At 34.6% G+C, this 24759-nt stretch overlaps 2 protein-coding genes across 2 annotated transcripts; one reads left to right on the plus strand and one right to left on the minus strand.

Annotated features, from left to right (window-relative positions):
* Positions 1 to 2730: 2730 nt before the first annotated feature.
* Positions 2731 to 3729, minus strand: LOC102537260 (olfactory receptor 2J3-like). Its single transcript, XM_006215386.3, has one exon. The coding sequence runs from the start codon at positions 3714 to 3716 to the stop codon at positions 2784 to 2786; it is 933 nt and encodes a 310-aa protein (XP_006215448.1). The 5' UTR covers positions 3717 to 3729; the 3' UTR covers positions 2731 to 2783.
* Positions 3730 to 12226: 8497 nt separating this feature from the next.
* Positions 12227 to 13201, plus strand: LOC140687615 (olfactory receptor 10C1-like). The gene has a single exon (XM_072944709.1). It carries the CDS (start codon positions 12239 to 12241, stop codon positions 13199 to 13201), a length of 963 nt encoding a protein of 320 aa, XP_072800810.1. The 5' UTR covers positions 12227 to 12238.
* The last annotated feature ends 11558 nt before the right edge of the window (positions 13202 to 24759 follow it).

The raw sequence follows: 24759 nt of genomic DNA on the forward strand, positions 1-24759 counted from the left end.
AAAGTGAAAAAGGAGGCCTTATTTACCTATCAGATCAACTAATAAATGTGTAAGAAATGATGGAACTTCATTTTTTTGCCTTTTATTGAAATAGAGTTGTCATAAAAATTATTTTAGTTTCAGTGTACAACACAGTGATTTGCATTTGCATACACTATGAAATTATCACCACAGTAAGTCTAGTAACCATCTGTCCCTAAACAGTTATTACAATATCACTGGCCATATTGCTTATGCTGTATATTACTTTCCCATGGTTTGTTTATCTTCCAGCTGGAGGTTTGTACCTCTTAAGCCCCTTCACCTGTTTAGCTCCCCTTCTGGCAACCACCCATTTGTTCCCTTTATCTATGAGTCTGTTTTCATTTTATTTTGTTTGCTTGTTTTGTCTTTTAGGTTCCACATATAAATGAGATCATAGGGTATTTCTCCTGCACTTCTGAGAGACAACAAGAAGAGATAATCGTGAAGTGTGCTTAGGAAATGTGCTGCACAGGAATAGGTATGAGATGAAGTGGACAGAGACTGGAAAACATCCGTCTGGATGGGGAGTAGAAATTTACCCGAGTAAAGAAAGAGCTGATGCTTCAGCACATTTAGCATCTATTATTAACTGAGAAAAGGCTAGCTTCATTGTTTGTTCTTCAGTAAAGCTGCCTGTGACCCAAATTCGTATGTGTTGTGTAAATGTCACTTGAGTAAACATTGGTTTGATGTTTAGGGTTGGCAATGGTAGGATCTCAGACCTTCTAGTTTACCTCTGGGTGTTGGTCATAACAAGGGGCTTCAGAGCTAAAACCTATTTCCATTACCCTGCTTTTGTCACATACACATGGTTATAGCCTAGGTAAGCCACATGTCTTTTTCCCTTCAGTTTTCTCCTCTGCAAAGTGGGGAAAAAACACACACCTATCATACTATCTGTGATAAAATTGCATAAGGTTTGTGTAAGTGGTTTTAAAGATACAAAATGATAAACAATAATATCTGTGTTATTCTTGGGGGAAAGTTTTGGTAACTGATCTTTGTTTTAGGTTAAAAAGTAAGTAGAATATCATGGTAAGGTGGCTAGGATTCAGTATTACATAAGCACAATTATAGCATCCCAAGAAAAATAGTCCACACATATTAAAAGATATTTATATGTTTTACAAGCAGAAAAGGAAGAAAATAGATGGGAAATTTCAAATTTATTTGAAGTTAGATAGTGAGAGACTAGTGTACTACAAGAGGTATCCCAAACAATAAGATTTCCATAAGTAGATGGTTCAGAGAAGTAAGCTATGTGTTTTTAAAGTTTTTAAAATTGTTTCTCTGTGATGGCTCACACAAGGTGACCCTAAATGTTGACTAGAAGTTACTGTATATACATGATTCTTGATTCTGCATTTCTTGGAATGTAGGTTAAAGACAAATGGAAATACCCCATTCATTTTATTGTTTATGTCTAGTTGAAGATAAAGAAAAAATCACGGGCACACAGAGAAGACAAAGATATCAGAATCAGTGTAATTGCAAGCCACACAGGAACTGAGGGGCAGTTTTGGGATGTATTTTATACTTTAGGGAATAGGGTTTGAATCAGTCATATCCAAACTTTAAAAGCCTCAAAAACTACAACTGACATTTGGATTACCATACAAAACTCAGGTACCTGTTGTCCAGATTTTACTTTGAATTATTCTTCAGCCTTATTCCACTATATGTGTTACACACATAGCGCAGTTATTTCAGATGAGGGTGGTGTAATAATATAGGTAACAAAATTATTATTTTCATGAAAAATACATTTCTTTACTCGGAAAATATGTATTGATTTTCATAACAGATTTACTAATGACAAATATTCAAACTTAAACAGAAAAAACTAACATTTTTTCATGCAGCTTTTACCACAAATTTTTCCAATATATTTTCAAGAAATTCTTTCAAATACCCATTGGACTTATCAAATAACTTTCAGAGCCTAGTACTCAGATGCCTCAGATATTCCGTACTGCTTCTTAGGTTATGCAGGTGCTCCAAGTCCTTACTGCACCTAACAATACCTAGCCTACGATGACCATTACTTTACAAGCTATATAACAGAGTTTTATAAGTATTTTCATCTACTTTACACTGCTCACTGCTTTGAAAAATAAGAAATATAAGAAGCTTACTTCTGCTTAATTATTTAAGAGGCTTTCTTGCTATGATTCATAGAAGCTTTTTTTTTACTATTGATAATGGAATAATAAACAATATAGACCAAAGTTCTTCTCAATATTAACTACTTTCAAAAAAGAGTAACAGTGTTGAAGAAAGGACTTAAGGTATTTCACTATGCCTGTAATTAAACCAAAGAAGACAAATTTTATGATGAATCCTGCATAAAAAGCAAGAAATTAAAAGACCTATTCTAGGTTTTTGAAAAATTAAGAATATCATATTTCCATAGGAATTACAACCTGCTCTTTTATCCATTTTTGCAACAAATTCCATGCTTAATTTTAAATTAGAAAAGGATATTTCTGTTTTATTAGGTATTTACCACTGAAGACATTTAATATTGGTGTTTAATCTTGATTTCACAGGGTTGTTCTCTACACCAGAGAGTGATTGGTATTTAGGCAGACTGTGTTTAATTCATGTTTGCTACCACAAACTCTGTGACCTCATGAGAGCACAAGATCAATAAGTGCTGACAGAGGGAGTGAATCAAAGAGTGGTTGATGAATGGATGGTGGAGGAACCATTGGTGAAGAGATGCTCCATTATATGGTTAATGTCACAAGTATAGGGGCTCACTCTTGCCCCATTAATCTCTTTACTGCCCCTCTTACATCTCTGTTTCTGAGGGTGTAGATTAGAGGGTTGAGGCTTGGTGTGACAACAGTATAAAACAGGGCAATGAACTTGCCCTGATCTTGAGGCTTTCCTGATGGTGGCTGGAGATATATGCACATGGCTGGAATGAAAAAGAGGGATACAACCATAAGATGGGCTCCACATGTGCCAAAGACTTTCTGAAGTCCAGCGGTTGACTGCATCCTCAGTACAGCCTGGGCAATGGCACCATAGGAACTAAGAATGAGGATGAGAGGTATGAGAACAAAAATGGTGCTCATGATCATGAGGGTCAGCTCGTTGGCACGGGTATCAACGCATGACAGTCGCAGCAGTGTTGGAACTTCACGGAAGAAATGGTCCACTTGGCGATGTCCACACAGGGGTACCCAGAAGGTAAACGAGGAATGAAGTGCTGAGGTGGTAAAGCCACTCACCCAAGAAGCCGCAGCCAATATATGGCAGAAACGAGGGTGCATGAGGACAGTGTAATGCAAGGGTCTACATACAGCTGCATAACGGTCATAGGACATCACCACCAGTAGCACACATTCTGTGGTTCCCAGCGCAAGGGAAAAGTAAAGCTGAATCATGCAACCAGTGTAAGAGATGGTTTTCTCTGGGCCCCAGAGGTTGACAAGCAACTGAGGGATGGAGCTGGTGGTGTAACAGAGATCCAGAAAAGAGAGGTTTGAGAGGAAGAAATACATGGGTGTGTGGAGATGGGAGTCCAAGTATGACAAGATAATGATGAACAGGTTGCCTACCAATGTCATCAAGTAGAACATCAAGATAACCACAAAGAGAACAAATTCGAGATGAGGCCAATTGGAAAAACCCAGTAGAACAAAGTAGCCTTCAGAACTTGAATTGATTTTTTCCATTGCCATTCATTTCTTTTTACCTGAGGAAAGATTCACATACATTCAAAAAAAAAATTGAACACTCTCCCAGAACCATAGAAACACATAAAAAAATTAACAAGTAACAGAAGCCAGTTTGAAGGACTTGACACTGTTCAATTCTAGGTCAGTTTGGAAATTAAAAGATACCATGATACTAATGAATTGAAAGCAATAAGGATCTATAAGCTCATACCAATAAATAAATAAGAATAAGTAAGTAAATAATTTATTTAAATAAATTAGATAGAAAAGAAAGCTATTCCTGTCAGCAGGATCATAATTAATACATATAGAAGGAATGGCAGAGTTAGAAGAATATGAATGGATGCTAAAAACTAGTGAATGAATATGAGAAATGGGATATTTACATGGTCTATAATATCTCTCCACAAATTACTTCTTAATTGAAAAATTAAAAGCAGTAAACTTTACAGTATAAAAATTTGGTGGACATCACCACAGCAAAGTAATCAGTGTTAGCATCACCATTATTGAGACAAACCAACATCATGTGACTACTGATATGACGCTCTGCACAGGACAAAATGTCATTTCAGTTATATTCCTGTCAAAAATACACAGCCTGATTCTAATAATGAAGAAATGTGAAACAAACTCACAGTGAGAGAAGTTGGACAAAATAGCTGGCCTGCACTCTTCAAGAATATCAGTGGCTGCACCACTGTGGCATTTGATATACTCCACTCATAGTTGTTATATGTACCAGTTGTATATGCGCCAGATGTAAGTAGAGAAAAGGTAGGAAATTTATGGTTAAATTTCTTCCTACCTGAGAAGAGAAAAATAAAGGCCTCATCAAAGTTTGCTTTCATGGGCTGTGGAGTGAAACAGCTCTTCTCTTTTTTTGAAATAAGTCATTTCGGAGGAAATAGTGGTGGAAATGAGTGTCTTTTCCCCATCCACGCACCACTGGGCAGCTTATTTTTTAATATATCAGTCATCTAATTCTCTTACCCAGTGCTCAAGTAGTACCCAAACAACTCCTTCCACTTCTGTCCTTCCTGCATCTGTCCACATTCCCTTTATTTGTCTACCCAGTCTGTGCCCTCTTTACGTGTGGACCCATCTGATCTATGGTTTTCATCTGGTTTACACCATAAATAGCTGCCTATACCATATATTCTAATCTACTATATCAATATAGGAAAGCAGAGTCTGAAAATTACTATGATTATCATTGCTAGACAAGAGTCTTGAGTCTACTAAAAAAGACCTGGTTTTAGCTGGAAGGATGAACTCATGAGAGCATTGAGTGTGTCAGGGGATGGACCCCTTTTCCTAGAGCAAATGGAGCCTTTATAGAAACAAAAGAATAATGTGACTTGCCTTCCTTAACTGGGCCATTGGGAGGGTAAATCCCAAAGTAGCAATTAATGCCCTTCAAGGAGTCATTCTAGTTAGAACAGTTTCTGAGGAATACCTTCAACATGACTCCACACTGTTGTACTAAGATAATGATGACTCTATAGACCTGCCATCACTGATAACAATACTTTAAGCTGTGTTTATGGAGAAGGGTATGAGTGGTCCTGAAATTTCTTCCCCAATTCCTCATCATGCTAAGGACCAAATTTAAAGGAATACTTGTTAGAGGTAGTCTAATGGAGAGGTAAGGAGGCAACATGAAACATTTCTAAAATGGAATACATAAAGAATAAACTGTATATCTTTGCCTTATGAATTTGAGTTTATTGTGTCTGCCAACATCTATAAACTTCAAGGCCAAGTTTAGCCCTGCAGAAGTACTGAAAATGATCTTTAAAGACCATTCAAACTATAACTCAGATGGTAACTACCAAAACTCAGAAATATAACAAAACTATTTAATATTTCCAAAACATTTTCATCAGTAATTTCCTTTGGTGTCTTATCAAGAGTTTTGCAATAATATATAAACAAATGAAATTAACTGTGATTACAAATCTACATGTAATAATTGACTTATTACTGTTTAAAAAAGCAGATCATGAGTTTATAAATTAATTGATATTTTTTAATTGCTAAATTGTTTCTAGTTAATATACTCCATCTGTAGAAAGAAAATTTTGGCATAGAAATTATAAATTGTAATAAGATTAGATTTTTAAAATTGTAATGTTAAGAGAGAAATTGGGTATTTTTTCTTTCTATTTAAGAGAAGTATCAGAAAATAATCTTTACATTTCAATGGTCTTCATTGTTGTGAGAACTCAAAGAGAAAAATATATAACGTTTTCCACAGTGCTTGGTACATAATTATTCAATACATCTTAGCTATTATCACCATTAGAGTTAATTTTATTTGAACCAAAATTTTAACAAACAATTATACTTTATTTCTTTGCTATTCTTTATTCTAGATGCTTAAAATATTATGAATAGAACACCTGTATTCCTACAACTCATAATCATCAACTATTAGTTTTCTCAGATTTATTTCAGGCATCTTTTAGAGACAATTATCAGCCAGACTAGTGCATGGTAAGATCAACAGAAGAAAAACAAGATTGAAGAATATGCTGGATTTGAATCAAGATGGTAAAGGAGGAGGATGTAGAACTCATCTCCTCCAACAAACACATAAAAAATACAACTAATTGTAGAATAACTCTCACTGAAAACTAACTGGAGACTAGCAGAAAGACTCCTGTATAACCATGACTATAAAAAGGATAAACTCAGAATCAGGAGGGGAAGAGAAGTGGTCAGGTGAGGACCTGTGCCCGTACGAGGGGATTCAGAAGAAAAGGAAGATTACCTGGGCTGAGATGTTCTGTGAGGAATGAGTGGTTCAAGCCACATATTGGGCAGCCCAGTCCCGGGGTCTGACAAAGGGAAGCAGAGTCCCTTTGGCTGTTTGGAAGGCCAATGAGACTAACACGTGGGTTGTAGGAAGCCTTGACTCAGCTCAGGAGTAGCACACAAACAGTGGCTTCCTCCTGAAGCAGGGTGGAAAGGGCAGAGTGAAACCATGCTGCTGGCCGACTGGTTTCACACGACCACCTTGTCACATGCCCTGCACTAAGCAGAGCTAATGCTCCAGCACAGCTGGAGATTCACATCGCCCTTCCAACTGAAGCAAGGGCTGCCATGACCAAGGAAAAGGCTCTGCATGGGATGCTGTGGCAGCTCCAACCCTAAGTGGCCTCTGAGCTGGGAGGGGGCAGCCATCAGGTAGCACGTCAGAAGCAGACCAGATCTCTGTGGTGGCCAGATTACCACACCCAATACACTGACCATTGCCAAATAAACACACCAGTCCCTCTTGCTCCAGCACTGCTCCCCTCTGGCGCTGCAGGGGCTGGTGCTGGGAGGGAAAAGGGCAATAAACTTAAAGGAAATGGAGCCAGTTTGACCCAACCCTCAGGGCTTCTGCTCCAGCAATTTGGGACACACCCATGCCCCAGACAGGTGGCCACTGAGCAGAGGAGAAGCCTGGTTCACAGCTGGTTCTGGCCCCAGCCCCTTCATCTCTAGCCCCACCTTCTACCAAGGTGATAGCTGTCAGGACACCCTAAGGAAAGACATCACTTGTGTGCACCTCAAACCCACCAAAGCCACTGGGCACACACAGACTGCATAGGGATGCTCCCATATAAGACAGAAATAAACAATTTACTATATAAAGAATCCAAAGCAGTAAACAGAAGAATGCCAACTGAATTAGGGAAAAGAACAGATGAACACAGTGAGAATTTTAACAAGGAACTAGAAAATAAAAATGATCCATTCAGAACTGAAGAATACAATAACTAAAATGAAAAACACACTCACAGCAGAAAAAAAGTGACAATGAATATATGTATGTTCATGTATAACTGAAAAATTGTGCTCTACACTGGAATTTGACACAACGTCGTAAAATGACTATAACTCAATAAAAAAAAGTTAGAAAAAAACACACTAGAAGGAAAGAAGAATGCATAAGTGATCTGGAAGACAGATTAATGAAAACCACCAAATGAGAAGAGCAAAAAGAAACATTTTGAAAAACGAAAACAATTTATGGGATCTCTGGGACAACATCAAGGGGAACCAACATTCAAATTTATGGGTTCCAAAAGGAGAAGAGAGAGAAAAGAGTGTGGAAAATGTAAATGTGGAGCTGCATGTTGAAGCAAGCAGGGCTAGAGCATTTGCTCAGCTCAGGTTGGGGCATGAGCCTGGGGGACAGCCTTGGGAAGCCACTGAGGCAGTTTTCAATTGTCCCTCTCCTCACTACTTCAGGAGCAAGCAAATGTGCACGTGCTCCTTAGGAATGGAGTCCAGGTTTCACACCTTCTTCTGTTTGTCCCACCAGTACTCCAACCAGCCAAGGAGGCTTGTCTTCCCCGTGTAGGATCCCAGAGCTGGGCGCCCAATATGTGCTCAAACCACTCACTACCTGAGGAGAATGTCTGCCCGTGTAATCTCCGTTTTCCTCTGAGCCCCTCCCAGGGGCACAGGTCTCAACCTTATAGCTTCTGTTCCTACCCAATTACATGTGGATATTTCTTAAAGCCTTGGCTATAGAGGAGTCTCTCTGCTAGCCTCTAGTTAATTTTCATCCAGCCTTTTTCCACACATAGATGTATTTTTGATGAATTCATTGGGGAAGGGAGTTTTGCGTCTTCCTACTCCATCTTGATCTCCTCTAGTGCATAATTTATTTAATGGGGAGGCAATAAGAGGAATTTTCTACTCAAATGACAACTTCCTTTTCCCAGTTCTTTCTCCTTTGCCTTTATATTATATCAATAATAAATATTCGACACCTTATTCACTTTTTATATCGTTTAAATAAGTATTCAGTACTTTACAGTTTTTCCATCATCCTAATATGTATCTTTGACTCTTGATTTTTTAGTTACTTTTGATAGAAGCAAGTTGGCACTTTGTCAAGCTCATATAACTAGATTATTATGATTTATTAATGAATCTATTACAATAATCAGAATAAATAATAACTATATCAATATAATGTGACAAAGTTACTAACGTAGTTTTCATAATTATTTTGGATGACTATTTTGCTTAATTCAGACAAAAAATTAAAATCAGAATATTTCATATTAATAGTTTAGATTAGTCAAATATCTGGTTCCAGAGTACCTTTCCCTTGAATTCATACCATATTATGTACACAGCCTATGACAATAACTACCTATAATATGGGTTATTTATTATATTTTACTGTTGATTTACTTTGACTTTTGTTTTTACATTGTCTTTTACATTAACATATTTTCCTTCCTAAATATTAGCATTTACCAACAAACAGAGACAGTCTTGTCCACGGCAATTCCTGAGAGAGAATCAAACTATTTCCTGACACTCTAGTGAGAAGAAAATATCTCTCCTAGGGGAGGGAGGAAGGATGAGGATTCAGAACAAGGAGAAAAAATGAAGTATAACATAATCCTATCCCTGTTTTTTCTTTTTCAGCCCGAGAAAAGCTCAAATATGTCATGATATCATCAGCACAGCCCTGTATGCATGTGTGTGTGTGCGCGTGTGTGCGTGTGCATGTGTGCGTGTGTGTGTGTGTGTGTGTGTGTGTGTGTGATTGAGGGCATTGCTAGGAGGGACATGATGCTCTTTCAGGAGACATATAATCTTCCTGAGATCAGACCTGGTCCTGACTATAACAAAAGCTTCTCAGTGCACAGTCTTAGAAGTGAGGATTGGGGTGATTTCCATCTTCTTGATTTGGGGAGGCTATAAGAACAGGGTGCAGAGAAAATCAAAGAGTGGCTCATCAGAAGCAAATACAACCTACTTTTTTCCCTCAAATATTATGATTAAAGGTATGTGATATAATTGATGTCTTACGAGAGTTGTGGAAGATGGTGGATTAAAGTGTGAAAATGGATAGCCAATACCCAAAGTATTTTTCAGTTCTGGCCATTATTTTTATATTATTTTTCTCCTTCTCTGAAGGGTATACCAATTTACTCAATTTGCTGATATCCCTGTCATAAAACTGCTATAAGTTGCTCTAAATTAATTCACAGGAAATAGATATATCTCTTATTGTTAGGTAATGGAAATGCCTAGATTACCCTGTATATGTTACTCTAATCAAATGATAAAATTGTTTCTGCTGAGTTATGTTAAGGCATCACCCAGATAAATATTAAGTCCTAGATGAAATGACTATGGGTAAATTATGGAAAGAAATGGGTAATCATCTCTACAATCTTTAATGACCAATTTACAAATTGTATGTACTATTAAGCATTTTAGAAATGAAAACTTCAGAATAATGTAGGTTAATATGTATTGAGTTTTTCTTGTATGCCAGGCACTGTACTAAGTGTTTCATATAAAATATCTAATAATATATCACGTTTTTCTTTGACTGACAGGAAAGAAAGAAATATTTCATTATGGAAACAGAGATTAAAAAGGGATTGAGTCAGTTAAGGGAACATTTCTAATTATCTGGAGCTGACCCCAAATGAATCACTTATGCTGGATTATTTCCAAAGCAGAACTATATAGAATGTATGTCTTAGATCTTGAAGCTGGCTAAACAGGAAAACTGAGGAACAGATATTTAAGCAAATGTTAGCTTTGACCCAGCAGTAGGTGTACTAGGATTTGAACCAGATAGACGATTTCCAGAACACTCTTGATTACTATGTTATTCATTATAGATCTGAATGTGTGTTTCTCTCTGTGAATGTACAGATATATGTAAATATGCAAAAATGTACATTTTTATACATGTGTTTTTGTGAGCATACCTAATACTTTTGTCTGTTCATAATAATTTGTAACCCTCAAAAAGCATACTTTTGTTTTAAACATACTGGCATCAAACATTAATGTGGAATAAATAGTGATGTGTTATAAAACAATGTAGTATAAATATGATCTCAGGTGATGCTAATGAACAAAGTCCAGAAGAATGGAAGTAAAACTTCCTCATTCTTCTGCCCTTTTCATGGCAAACATTGTTTAGAATTCTGGTTGATGACATTTCAAAAGAAAAATGTAAAGTACAGTACATTCACAAAACGAACAAGGAATATTTTGTCAGGAATTGATAATAATTATCAGATTGAGAGAAAAATAACCATCACATTTAAGATATGTAAGAGAGATGAGATTTATCACAATTAACCTCAGAAAATAGAATATGCACCAATGGGCAGAATATATAGGCAGCCAGAATAAAGCCAAGCACTTAAATTTTTCATTACATAAGAGCTTATTCATTGTTAAGGGTGGTGAATATAACGGTACAAATATAATTCTACACTCTGTGTCTGTGTCTGAGACCACGCTCAGGAAGAAATGAACAATTTATTGTCCTTGGAGTAGTGTAAGTGCTCTCATAGCAGTTATAGAGTGATGGGAACACACAGTGGAGGGGGCATGTAACTGACTAGGATGGGGGCAGGGAGAGCAGGAGTTAGGAACAAGTTTCCAGAGAGGAGATGAAGTTATGCTGGAACTTGAACATAGCCTGCTCAGTAGATGGAGAAATAGGGAGGCAAATGTCAAGCGCCCAGGGAGAAATGAGCACAAGAAAAAGGAAATATATGCAAGACATGTACTAAAAGATCTGAGTACTTTGCTAGGACTATAATATGAGATCCATTTGGATAAAGGGTGAGATAGAAGTCTCTACTGAAAGTCAGTGACTTGATTCATAATTAAAAATTCATTTGAATTTTTAACTTGAGGGAATGGTAATTTTCATTTAGCAAAGGACATTGTGATGGAGAAGGAATGGTAGATGAGAAATATTACAAGTACAGAAATTTGTTGCAGTGTGGAATTATCTCAGCAGTACTATGTGTGTGTATATATATATATATATATATATATATATATATATATATATATATATATATGTGATAGGAATGGCTGTGATATAGTCTTCAGAGAGCTGCCCTTCACACCTCAGCTCATGCTTCTCATTATCAAGAGCCCTCTGTGAACATCCAATCTAACTGGTCAGTCACCAGGATATACCTTGGTCTTAATTCTCCGCATTGAAGCAATTATTTAATTATTGAATGGACATTTAATTTTTGCTTTGCCTAAGTCCCACATGGGAAGAAGTGAGGTTTTTCCATTGTTGAATCCAGGACCTACAACAGTAACTGCAAAATACTCTGAAAATACTCTGTGTTCAATAAATATCTGTTGAATGAATGAGTGAAAAAATTAAGTCAGTGGCAAAAGAAAAGGAAAGAATAGACAGGTATGAGAGGACCTTTATTTGGTAGTATTTGACCACTATAAAATGAAGGGATGAGAGAGAGTTGTCCTGGATTTTTTTTTCCATTTGATGCCTGCCAACTGATATATTTTGGACAAATCAGCTGGGGTAGTGAACACAGAATAGGATTTGGTTTCAGGATGAGTGTAATTCCCAAACTTTTTGAATTTTAGAATTGCAGGTAAGAAATTTATCTCTATGACTTGCTAGAGCTCATTAAGAGTAACATAAAGATTTATATTTATATCTGAGAGCATCTTTCTGATGACTTCATCTTTCTTATTTTCAGGTCATGAACCTCAATTGTTCCCTGTGGCAGGACAACAGCATGTCTGTGAAACGCTTTGCATTTGCCAGATTCTCTGAGGTCACTGAACAGTGTTTCCTTTTATTTACCCTCATCCTACTCATGTTCTTAGCATCACTGACAGGCAATGCTCTCATAGCCCTTGCCATCTGGACCAACCCGGTCCTCCATACCCCCATGTACTTCTTCCTGGCCAACTTGTCTCTCTTGGAGATTGGCTACACTTGCTCTGTCGTACCCAAGATGCTGCAGAGCCTTGTGAGTGAGGCCCGAGGAATCTCTCGGGAGGGTTGTGCTACACAGATGTTCTTCTTTGCACTATTTGGTATCAGTGAGTGCTGTCTTTTGGCAGCCATGGCTTTTGACCGCTATATGGCCATATGCTCCCCACTTCACTATGCAACACGTATGAGTCATGGACTGTGTGTCCGTTTGGTGGTGGTTTCTTGGGGAGTGGGATGCATGGTAGGTTTGGGCCAGACCAACTACATTTTCTCCTTGGACTTCTGTGGCCCCTGTGAAATCGACCACTTCTTCTGTGACCTCCACCCTATCCTGGCACTTGCTTGTGGCGATACATCCCACAATGAGGCTGCGGTCTTTGTCGTGGCCATCCTTTGCATTTCCAGCCCATTTTTATTAATCATTGCTTCTTATGGCAGAATTCTAGCTGCCGTGCTGATCTTGCCCTCCCTTGAAGGCCGCCGAAAAGCTCTTTCCACCTGTTCTTCCCACCTACTTGTAGTAACACTCTTCTATGGCTCAGCATCTGTCACCTACTTGATGCCCAAGGCTAGCCATTCACAAGGAATGGATAAATTCCTAAGCCTATTCTATACAGTAGTAACATCCATGCTCAACCCCATCATCTATAGTTTAAGGAACAAAGAAGTCAAGGCAGCTCTTCAGAGAACTCTGGGCAAAAAAAACCTTTTGACTCATAAGTAGATTTCAGAGAACCAGACAAATCTGCTCTTTGAAAAAGATGCACACACAACCTAAGAGGAAAGAAAGAAAGAAAAGACTGTGTATTCATCAACCTGTTCTATAAGGACCTTCTTAATAACAGTGACTGTAATTTTGGAGACACCTTTGTACTCACTGTTCTCATTGCCAAATTCTGGAAGGAAGTTGGCTAACAAATAGCTTAATAGGTGAGTCCAAAACTAGACAGGTTTTCTAAAATATTTCAGTTTAGGCTGAAGTATAGGCTTATAGAGTATAGAGTACAAACTGCCAGATTATATCTCAGAAGCCTGGCTAATTCTCACTCTATTTGGCATTTTCTGGCCCTTGAGGGGTTCATCTGACATCTGCTCTGGCCACTGGGTGTAGTGCTCCCACATATGTCTGTTCCACATGACTCTGAATTCCCTAATAACTCTTCGATGTGCATTACTTACTTCCATAAAAATGTTTTAAAATTCTTCAAACTTAACTATAATATAGACATAGTTAAATAATTATTTTTGTGAGCTGTGCATACTCTGAAAATACAAAACATCAAAAAAAGCAAACTCTTAAGATTCAGAGGTATTTGCTACAGAATACTAAAAGAAAATTGTGGAAAAGTTTTACCAGGAGCCCCCATGGTGAAATTGTTTTTGAAAAGAAAGATATATCATATTTAAATTCAAGGATAGAAGAAGAAAACTGAACTGAAGAATTATTATAGTTTTAGAGATTTTTATGTAATTTACAAAATTTACATATGTGCAAATAATTCCTGACTCAATGTATCTGGAAATCATTGAAAATCTTGTTTTTAAGAGAAATTAACATGGTTACAGCACAATCTAATAGCTCAAGGGGTCTGTATAGGCATTGCCTTGGATTAGAACATCTAGTTCTCAGGGGTGTGCTGTGATCTATGATGGATTAATAATGATTTATATAGTAGTGATAATATGACAAGGAGGGGAGAACTGTGACTGCTACTATGACAACTGATAGTATAGAATAAATAAGTTCTGGTGATCTAACCTATAGCATGGTGATCGTAGTAAATAATACTGTATTGTATACTTGAAATTTGCTAAAGAGAGTAGATCTTGAGTGTTCTTATCACACAAATACACAAATGATAACAATGGAGATGATGGATGTGTTACTTAACTTGATTGTGGTAATCACTTCCCAATGGATACATATATCAAATCATCACATAATACATCTTAACTCTTTAACCCTTGACAATTTTATTTGTCAATTTTATCTCAATAAAGCTGGAAAAGAAAAAGAAGAAGGTGATAATTCTATGATCAGGGGACAGTAGTGATGTTCACTAATGAGCAAGATGTGTGTTTTGCCAGGTATCATCATTTTACCAAAACCTATGTAATTCATTGTGGACCAAAACATAATACATTGTGGTTTTTAATTTTATTCTATTTTTATGTATGTGTAGTCATTAACAATGAAAATAATCTGAAAATGCAGAAATAACTACTTAACAATTACACTACAGGAATAGGCAAGAATTATCTGTAAGCATTAGAGATTATTATGTATAAGTATGTTTATTAATCTAGAAAAAAATGAATGATTTATTAAGCATTGAAGTGAATTGAAAAATTTGCAGAGCAGGACTGTTTTTGTTCAGTTTTATAAGTTTGAAACAAATAAAAAAACTGGACAACTACATATAAAAAGGAAATTAGAACATGTCCTGACATCACATGAAAAATAAACTCAAAATAGATTAAAGACCTAAATGTAAGACTGGAAACCATAAAGCTCCTAGAACAGAACACGGGCAGAACACTCTTTGACATAAATACTAGCAATATATTTTTGGTTGTATTTCCTAAAGCAAAAGAAATAAAAGCAAAAACAAATAAATGGAACCGAATTAAACTTAAAAGCTTTTGAACAGCAAAGAAAACCATCAACAAAATGAAAAGGCAAACTACTGAATGTGAGAAATATTTGAAAATGATATGACTGATAAGGGGTTAATATCCAAAATATATAAACACCTCATACAATTCAATATAAAAAAAACAGATTTTAAAGTGGGCAGAAGAACTGAATAGACATTTTTTCAAAGAAGATATATAGATGGCTAATACACACATGAAAAGATGGTCAACACTGCTAATTATCAGAGAAATGCAAATCAAAATCACAATTAGATATCACCTCACACCTGTCAGAATGGCTATCATCAAAAAATTTACAAACAACAAATGTTGGTAAGGATGTGGAGAAAAGGGAATCCTGTACACTCTTGGTGGGAATGTAAATTGGTGCAACCACCATGGAAAACTATCTGGAGTTTCCTAAAAAAAACTAAAAATAGAATTACCATATGATCTAGTAATTCCTCTCTGAGGAATGTATGTATGTATGTATCTGAGGAAAACAGAAATTTGAAAAGATACATGTACCAACATTCATAGCAGGATTGTTTACAATAGCCAACATATGGAAGGAACCTAAGTGTTCACCAACAGATGAATGGATAAATGAGATGGGATTCTATAAAAATATAGATAGATAGAGAGTATTATTCTCAGTGAAATGTCAGATAAAGAAAGACAAATACTCTGTTAACACTTACATGTGGAATTTAAAAGATAAAACAAACAAATGTATATAACAAAACAGAAACAGACTCACATATATAAAAAACAAACTAGTGTTCCCAGTGGAGAGAGGAAAGTAGGGAGGAGCAGGATAGGGACATAGGATTAAGACATACAAACTACTATGTATAAAGTTGATATGCTAAATAAGGATATATTGTACAGCACAATGAAATATAGCCACTATTTTCTAATAATGTTAAATGGAGTATAACTATAAAAATATTGAATCATTATGTTGTACAGCTGAAACTAATATAAAATTGTAAATCAACTATACTTCAATAAATAAAGTATATCTTCTGTGATAAAAAAAGGAAATCAAAGATCAAAAATTATATTATCATCTCAATAGATGCAGAAAAAGCTTTTGACAAAATATAATACCCATTTATGATTTAAAAAAAACTCAATAAAGTGGATATAGAGGGAACATACCTCAACCCATAAGGCCACATGTGACAGTCTCACAGCTAACTTCATATACTCAGTGATGAAAAGCTTAAAACTTTTCCTCTAAGATCAGGAACAAGACACAGTTGCCCACTCTCATCACTTCTATTCAATATAGTCTTGGAATACCCAGCAAAAGCCATCAGAAAAGAAAAACAAATAAAAGGAATCTGAATTGGAAAAGAAGATGTACTACTATCACTGTTTGTAGATAACATGATACTATATGTGGAAAATCCTAAAGACTCCATCAATGTGCTACTAGAACCCATTGATGAATTCAATAAAATTGCAAGATACAAAATTCATACACAGAAATATATTGTGTTTCTATACACTAACGACAAACTATGAGAAAGAGAAATTTTAAAAAATTCTCATTCACAATCGCATCAAAAATATTAAGAGGTAAAAACTACTAGGTATAAAATAAATAAGATACAAGGATGTAATGCACAGCACAGGGAATATAGTAAATATTTTATAATAAGTTTAAATAAAGTTTAATCTATAAAAGATTCAATCACTGTGTTGTACACCTGAAACTATTGTAACTGCAAATCAACTATACTTCAACAACAACAAAAAATAAACATTTGTGGAGTATTCAGAGAAAGCTGCCCATAATTATCCCATTGTATCTTCCCAGATGTCTGAAATCTCAGTATTATTTGTTCCTTTAGAATATAATATTTGCAGTCATTTACTATATTTGCAACTTAAAAGTCAGTATTCATTAGGCTTATTATTTCCACCTAATTATGGTATAAATATAATAGCAGCTACCACATATAAATGATAACTTAGTTATTGACTTAGTTTAAACATTAAAATAAAAAATATGTTGTGCAGTCGAACTGTAATAATTCTACCTAATAAAACAAAAAAAGGAGAGAAAAAAACAAGTGGAAGTTTTACAAATCATGATTTATTTGTACATGTTTGTGCAAATAAATTTGAAAATCCAGCCAACTAAGAAATGATTAAGCAGATTTCGGCAAAATTAAAAAAAATGTATGTTGCCTTCTTTACTGAATATACTTTCTCCTAAGAAGGTAACTCTTTATTATGTAATATCATCATAAGTAAAATAAACATATGGTGTATAATTTTAGATAAAATTTATTAAAATATTAATACTATATATATATATTTCTTAGCAAACATATTGAGAGATATTTCTGAAATGAATGTCTTAAAACACCTCTGTGTGACAAGCTTGCCCATGTATTGGCACATTTGATGTACCTGGTCCTACTTGATGAAGAACTATTGTTCAGCCTTGAGACACATCAGAAAACTTAAGCTTATAAAAGTCACAAACTTGACCCCACTACTGACCTCCTGTATCAGAATTTTGAGAATCCATGTCCAGAAAACAATTTTTTTAACTTCCTCAATTAATTTTGAGGTAAAACCAGAATTAGTGAAGGCCATCATAGGGAAAATTTTTTAAAGGTATCTATTAGTCACAGAAGTCAGACAGGATCTGACAAAAGGGAAAAGGTATAGTCCAAAACAAGAATCACAGATAACTTGCCAAAGGTGTGAAGAATTTCAGATGTTTTAATCTTAAGAGAAAGAGATATAAACCCATAAGTAGCATTTCCTGAAACATTATGCTATACATCAGAAATTGACACAACACTGTATGACTCTACTTCAATTTAAAAAAAAATACATATAAATGGATTAAAAACACCAAATGAAAAGCAAAGATTGAAAAATCAGTTTCTGATCTAACACATAAGGAGTTTGGAAGTGTTCATTTCCATCTTCAAAAGAAAAACTGAACAGATTGAAAATCAACTCCTCTTAGGTCAGTCAGAGAGTTGAACTCACAGTGAAAACCGCTGTCCCCAAAATGAATGCAGGTGAATACAGAGAATCACAATTTACTGTAGCAGACGCTCAGGAGCAGAAACCCATCATGGAGTTAATACCACACTCCTTTTTCCATTACCTTATGCCAAACTTTCAAAAAAATTATGTCATATCGAAAGGCAAAAATACAGTCTGAAAAGACAAATCATTAGAGTGAGACAAAGACATGGGAGTGATTTTGAAGTTCTCTGAACAGGAATTTTAAATAATCATGATTAACATACTAAGGGCAGTAAAAATGAATAACATGGCAAGTTGAGTAATGTAAGCAGAGAAATTAGAGGCACAAAGGAGAATCTAAAGAAAATGCTAGAAATCAAAAACACTTTAAAAGAAACAAAGGATAATTTGAAAGGCCATCATTAGACTTTACATGGCAGAGGAATGAGTCAATGAACTTGCAAATATGTCAACAGAAATGTCCTAAGTGCAAAGCAAAAAAAAAAAAAAAAGAGTACAAAAGAACCAGAGAAGAAATCCAAAAAAGCTGAGAAATTTACAAAATTTAACAAAAGGTATACCATACATATGATGGGAATACCAGCAGGAAAAGAAAAAGCAAAAAGAATAGAAGAAATATTTGAAGTAATAATAACTGAGAAGTTTCTGTAATTAATAACAAACTTGAAATGATAGGCCCAGAAATACCAATCAGGATAAAAACCAAAAAGCCTACACCTAGATATATCATATTAAACAGCAGAAAAACAAGAACAAGAGAAAATTCTTGCAAGAAGTTAGAGGTAAAATATATATACATATATTACTGCTAGAAAGCAAAGGTAAGAATTACATCCAACTTTAACTCAAAAAATATGCAAGCAAGCAGAGAATGGAGTTTAATGTGTTAAAAGAAAAAACACACAAACCTAGGAATTAGTATTTTTTTAATATGTTAAAAGGTAGGAAATCAGCAGACATAGTTAACTGAATACTGTGATCAATCAACTGGATATAACTGACATTTATAAAATACTTCAACAACAGTAGAAACATATTCTCAAAAGTTCACATGGTACATTCACTGTGACAGATTACATTCAGGACAATAAAACTTAATTAAAAGAATAGAAATAACATAAAATATGCTCTCAGACAACAACAATGAAATTAAGCTATAAATCAGTAATAGAAAGATTTGTGAAAATCCCCAAATACTTGTAGATTAATTGATATACTCCTAAGTTACACATGGGTCAAAGAAGAAGTATCAAGAAATTTATTAATATTTTAAACTAAATTAAAATTGAAAACAACTTTTCTAAGTTTTGGGGGAGCAGTGAAGCAGTGCTTAGACTTTGCATATACAAGAATATATGTATGAGTCAAAAAGAAAGATCTGAAATTGATAATAAAAGTTTACACCTTAGGACACCAGAGGAAGAAGAAAAGCAAATTAAATCTAAAGTATGCAGAAATAGAAATAATCAAAATCAGAACAGAAATTAAAGAAATTGGGAACATGAAATCCATAGAGAAAATTAAAATCAGAGGCTAGTTCTTTGAAAAGATAGTTAAAATTGATAAACTTCTGGACGATAATTAAGTAAAAAAAGAACAGACATAAATTACTAATATAAAAAATGATGGAGAGTCATTAGTACTGACCTCATGAACACCAACACCAAAAGGATAGAGAAATATTATGAGCAACTCTAAACCCACAAATTTGATAATCTGGATGAAATTGACCAATTCCTTCAAAAATACAATCCACCTAAACTAACACAGAAGAAAAAAATAAACTGAATAGGTTTATATCTATTTTTAAAACTGAATCAGTACATAACTTTCCAAAACAGGTGAATTCAATAGTGAACTATATTAAACATTTAAGGAAGAAATTATACCAATTTTCTACAATTTCTTTCAAAAATAGAGAGCAGTTACTCATTCTCTGAGACCAGTATTACTCCAATACTGTTCTCCATACTCTTTTCCATGATTGCACCGAACTACATTCCCACCAACACTGTAGGTGGATTCCCTCTTCTCTACAACCCTCTCCAGCATTTATTGTTTGTGGACTTTTTCATGATGGCCATTCTGACTGGTGTGAGATAATATCTCACTGAGTTTTGATTTGCATTTCTCTAATGGTTAGCAATATTGAGCATTTTTTCATGTGCCTATTGGCCATTTGTACATCTTCACTGAACAGGTAGAATAAATAATTTTAAATCTTTGTATGGAACTACAAAAGATCCTAAATAGCCAAAGCAATCTTAAGAAAGAAGAATAAAGCCAGAGGCCTCATGCTCCTTGATTTCAAACTATACTACAAAGCTATAGTGTCTGGCATAAAAACAGACATACAAATGAATGTAAAAATAGAGGCCAGAAACAAACCCACGTACATAGGTCAGTTAATTTATGGCACCAGAGACAAGACTAATGGAGAAAGGATAGTCTCTTCAACAAATGATGTTGTGAAAATTGGAAAGCTACATGCAAAAGAATGAAAACTGGATTATACATTCAAATGTAAGGCCAAAATGCATAAAACTCCAAGAAGAAAACATAGGCAGTAAGCTCCTTGACATTGCTCTTGGAGATAATTTTTTGGATCTGACTCCAAAGGCAACGGCGACAACAGCAAAAATAAACCAGTGAGGCTACATCAAACTAATGAGCTTCTGCACAGTGAAGGAAACTACAAACAAAATTAAAAGGCAACTTACAAAATGGAAGAAGATATTTAAAAATCATATATCAAATCAGGGGTTAATATTCAAAATACACAAAAAATCCATACAACTTAATAACAAAAAAAAAACAACTGAAAAATGGGTAGAAGTTCTAAATAGACATTTTTCCAAAGAAGACATACAATTTGCCAACAGACACATGAAAAGATGTTCAACATCACTAATGATTATAGAAATGCAAATCAAAATCACAAAATATCACCTCACAGCTGTCTGAGTAGCTATTATAAAAAGAACAAAGAATAACAAGTGTTGGCAAGAATATGGAGAAAATGGAACTTAGTGCATTATTCATGGGAATCAAAACTGGTGCAGCCACTATGGAAAATCGTGCAGAGATTCCTCAAAAAATTAAAAAATAAAAATGGGAGTTCAAAATTTGTAGATACTGACAGGCATATGCAGAATAGATAAACAAGATTTTACTGTATAGCACAGGGAAATATATACAAGATCTTGCAGTAGCTCACAGCGAAAAAAAAATGTGACAACAAATATATGCATGTTCATGTATAACTGAAAAATTGTGCTCTACACTGGGGTTTGACACAACATTGTAAAATAACTATAACTCAATAAAAAAAAGTTAAGAAAAAAATTAAAAATAGAACCCTTATATGATCCAGCAATTTCGCTTCTTGGTCTTTATCCAGATAACATGAAAACACTAATTCAAAAATATGTATGACCCATATTTTCATCACAACATTGTCTATAATAGCCAAGATATGGAAACAACCTAAGTGTCCATCAACGGATGAATGGCTAAAGATGTGGTATTATATATACAACGTAATTCTACTCAGCCATAAAAAAAAAAAAAAAGAATAAAATCTTCCCATTTGCAACAACATGAACGGACCTGGAGGGTATTATGCTAAGGAAATAAGTCACACAGAGAAAGACACATATCATGCACTTTCACTTATACGTGGAATCAAAAAAAGAGCAAATGAAAAAACAAAACTAATAGATATAGAGGACAGATTGGTTTGCCAGAGGGGAGAAGGGATGAATGGTGGGAAAGTAGGTGAAGAGGATCAAGAAGTACAAACTTCCAGATATAAAATAATTTATTAATGGGGATGTAATGTACAGCATGGTGACTATAGCCAATAATATTGTATTGCAAATTTGAGAGCTGCTAAGAAAGTACGTCTTAAAAGTTCTAATCACAAAGAGAAAAAAAATCTGTAATTTTGTATAATGAGTTATGATAAATAGATTTACTGTGATCACTGCAATGTTTACAACGGCAAATCATTATGTTGTAAACCTAAAAATAATGTAATGTTGTATGTTGATTATGCTTCAATTTTTAAAAATCATGACAATAAAAGAAACAGAGAAAAGGAAAATAAATGAATAAAGTAATAAAATAATTTTAGTTTTCAGTGTGTTGGGAAATGAGTTTATTTTAAAACATGTCTAACAATAGAGGAGATTTTCTACCAATCTTAATTCATTCAGTAGGTAACTAATTGCACATAAACATTTCCATGGAGAACGCAGTCCCCCGTGATTTTCTCTGCTAACTCACCTGGGACAAGCATAAGTGCGCTGTTTGAAAACAATACCCAGGGGTCTCAGGAATAAAATACAAACAGTGCAACCACAAAGCATTCTTGATACTACCTACTATTGTCTTCTTAATCTGGGCTTTTTTCTTCTTGGCAGCATTATATCAAATGAAAAACTCACACTTCTAAAGCTAATTCTTGAATACTCATCTGCTTACTACAGTTTCTCTGTCCTCTGAAAGTTCGAAAAACTCGAATGTGTTCCTTCACAATTCCTTTTTCTTAAATGACATTTATCAAAATAAGGTAAGTAAAAAGACAGTTGTTTTAAAGACTATCCATTCTTAGAGAAGGTTGGAATATGTGTACATCATAGTACCAAATATAAATAGGAAAAGCAGAGAACATTTCATTTCAGGAGACTTCCCTAAACTTTAGGAATGATTAGTTTAGTGGCTTTAGAGAGCAACTAAATTTCTCTTTGTAATTAATCTTTCTCAGTCTCTCATTTAAACCAAACTTAAAAGCAAATAAATTTTAATAAACACTATATCCAACAAGTATTAAATACTACCTGAGTGAAATGTGTAGCCTTCATTCAATCACGTGAATTTTTTCAATACATAGTCAAAATTTGATGGATTGACTTGTCCACATTTCGTTCAAATGTTATGAGGTCAGATAAAGAACTTTTCTTTGTTCTATAATCTCTTCCTACACATAACTTAAAAATCACTGTAAATATAGATAAGATACTGTGTGATGAAAATGATGTATAAATAAATAAATGAAAAAGAATGAAAATGTTAGTGGAAATACAAAGGAGAGGTCAAAAGGAATAGTCTGGCATTTTATTAAATTGCCTTTAAACATTCACAGATAAATAGATCCCTATGTAGTTAAATAGTGACGGAAAATCAGTGGAAGTAGATCAAAAATTGGATTTAAAAATGTCAAAGAATCCAGAAGTTAAAAGTAATAAAATATCATGAGAATGACACAGAAAAGATTAGCTATCTAGGAAAGAATTATAGCGCTTAAATGTATATATTTGGATATCGAAATCTCAATTTAGTCTCACTATCTCACTATCTCATTGAAAGAACTGCTTGCTTTTTAACCTTTAGAACATCACTACCTATTAACAGAAAATAGAGATGAATGATTAATAATATCTAAAAGTATGAACACTAAAATGTCCTTTGTCATAGAGTTTGGGGATAGTCGCTAAATGATTTAATGGGTGGAAAATTATTACTGTAGTGTTTGGCACACAGGGCTCATTAAGGATTAGCTGAAATTATTTTATTTTCGTATTGCACACATCTGATCTAGGGGTAGCATGGAATCAAAGGGCCATAGTCACATCTTAGCCCTGAGTAGCTCTGTGTGGCAACTCACAGGATGGCTCTGAAGTTTAATGAAACACAATATATGAAAACTATGCTTTGCAACTCTACAAATGTAATCTGTTACCCTCAAACCGAGAATTAACTGGCAGAGAAACTCAGAATTTTGTCCCTGGGATACACTACCCTAACCAAACATCTGAATATTCCTCACTTACAGATTTCATGAGACACACTTTACTGTAAAAGAAAAAATATTTTTTAATCTCATTACATTATTTTCTCAAAAGACTTCTTTACTCAGTTAGCTGATTTTGTTGTTACAATGTGACACTAAGCTAAATATATATATATATGTTAAAGGAGTATATTCTTAGTATGTAAAATAATTTGTGGCTATGAATAGGTCTCTGATCCTCAATTGGAATAAAGACTTTCCTTCTGATCCAGTTCCCTGGACATAAGGGTTGTATTTGTAGGTATGTACAATTAAGTACATCATTGATAACTGTCTAAACTCATATAAAAACAGCATAAGCCCACTCAGTAAAGAAAAATTCCTACAAGAAAGATAACCTAAATTTAACATGAAAAATCAACCACCCAATCTGAATGAAGTAGTTATGCAAGAAAATTTACATCCAAAAACAAATCTTTTACATATAGGAAAACATGTCATAGCTAAACTCTTTCAGTTTATACTTCAGGAAACTGACATGAAAATATTTAAGTTTTTGCTCAATTCTAAATTATTAAGATGGATTTGAATAAAACCAGCCTTCTTATTCCCCCATGGGGACGATATAATTATTCAACTATAATAATATACTTAGATCCGGACGAGGCTATCTTGATTCTCACAGTGTTAGGTTTTCTCTGCCTCCTCTTTCTGCTATGGCTACCTCAACACTTTTACTCTTCTGATTATTCAGTAATGCCTTGCAGCAGTGATTCTAAAAAAAACAAAAACAAAAACAAAAAACCACCGTCTGATTCCTAGGCACA

This window comes from Vicugna pacos, chromosome 20 (genome assembly GCF_048564905.1).
Source record: "Vicugna pacos chromosome 20, VicPac4, whole genome shotgun sequence".
Lineage (NCBI taxonomy): Eukaryota > Metazoa > Chordata > Mammalia > Artiodactyla > Camelidae > Vicugna > Vicugna pacos.

Bases quoted from the DNA above. Each gene is read 5' to 3' on its own strand.
- LOC102537260 (XM_006215386.3), bottom strand. From the start codon at position 3,716: ATGGCAATGGAAAAAATCAATTCAAGTTCTGAAGGCTACTTTGTTCTA.
- LOC140687615 (XM_072944709.1), top strand. From the start codon at position 12,239: ATGAACCTCAATTGTTCCCTGTGGCAGGACAACAGCATGTCTGTGAAA.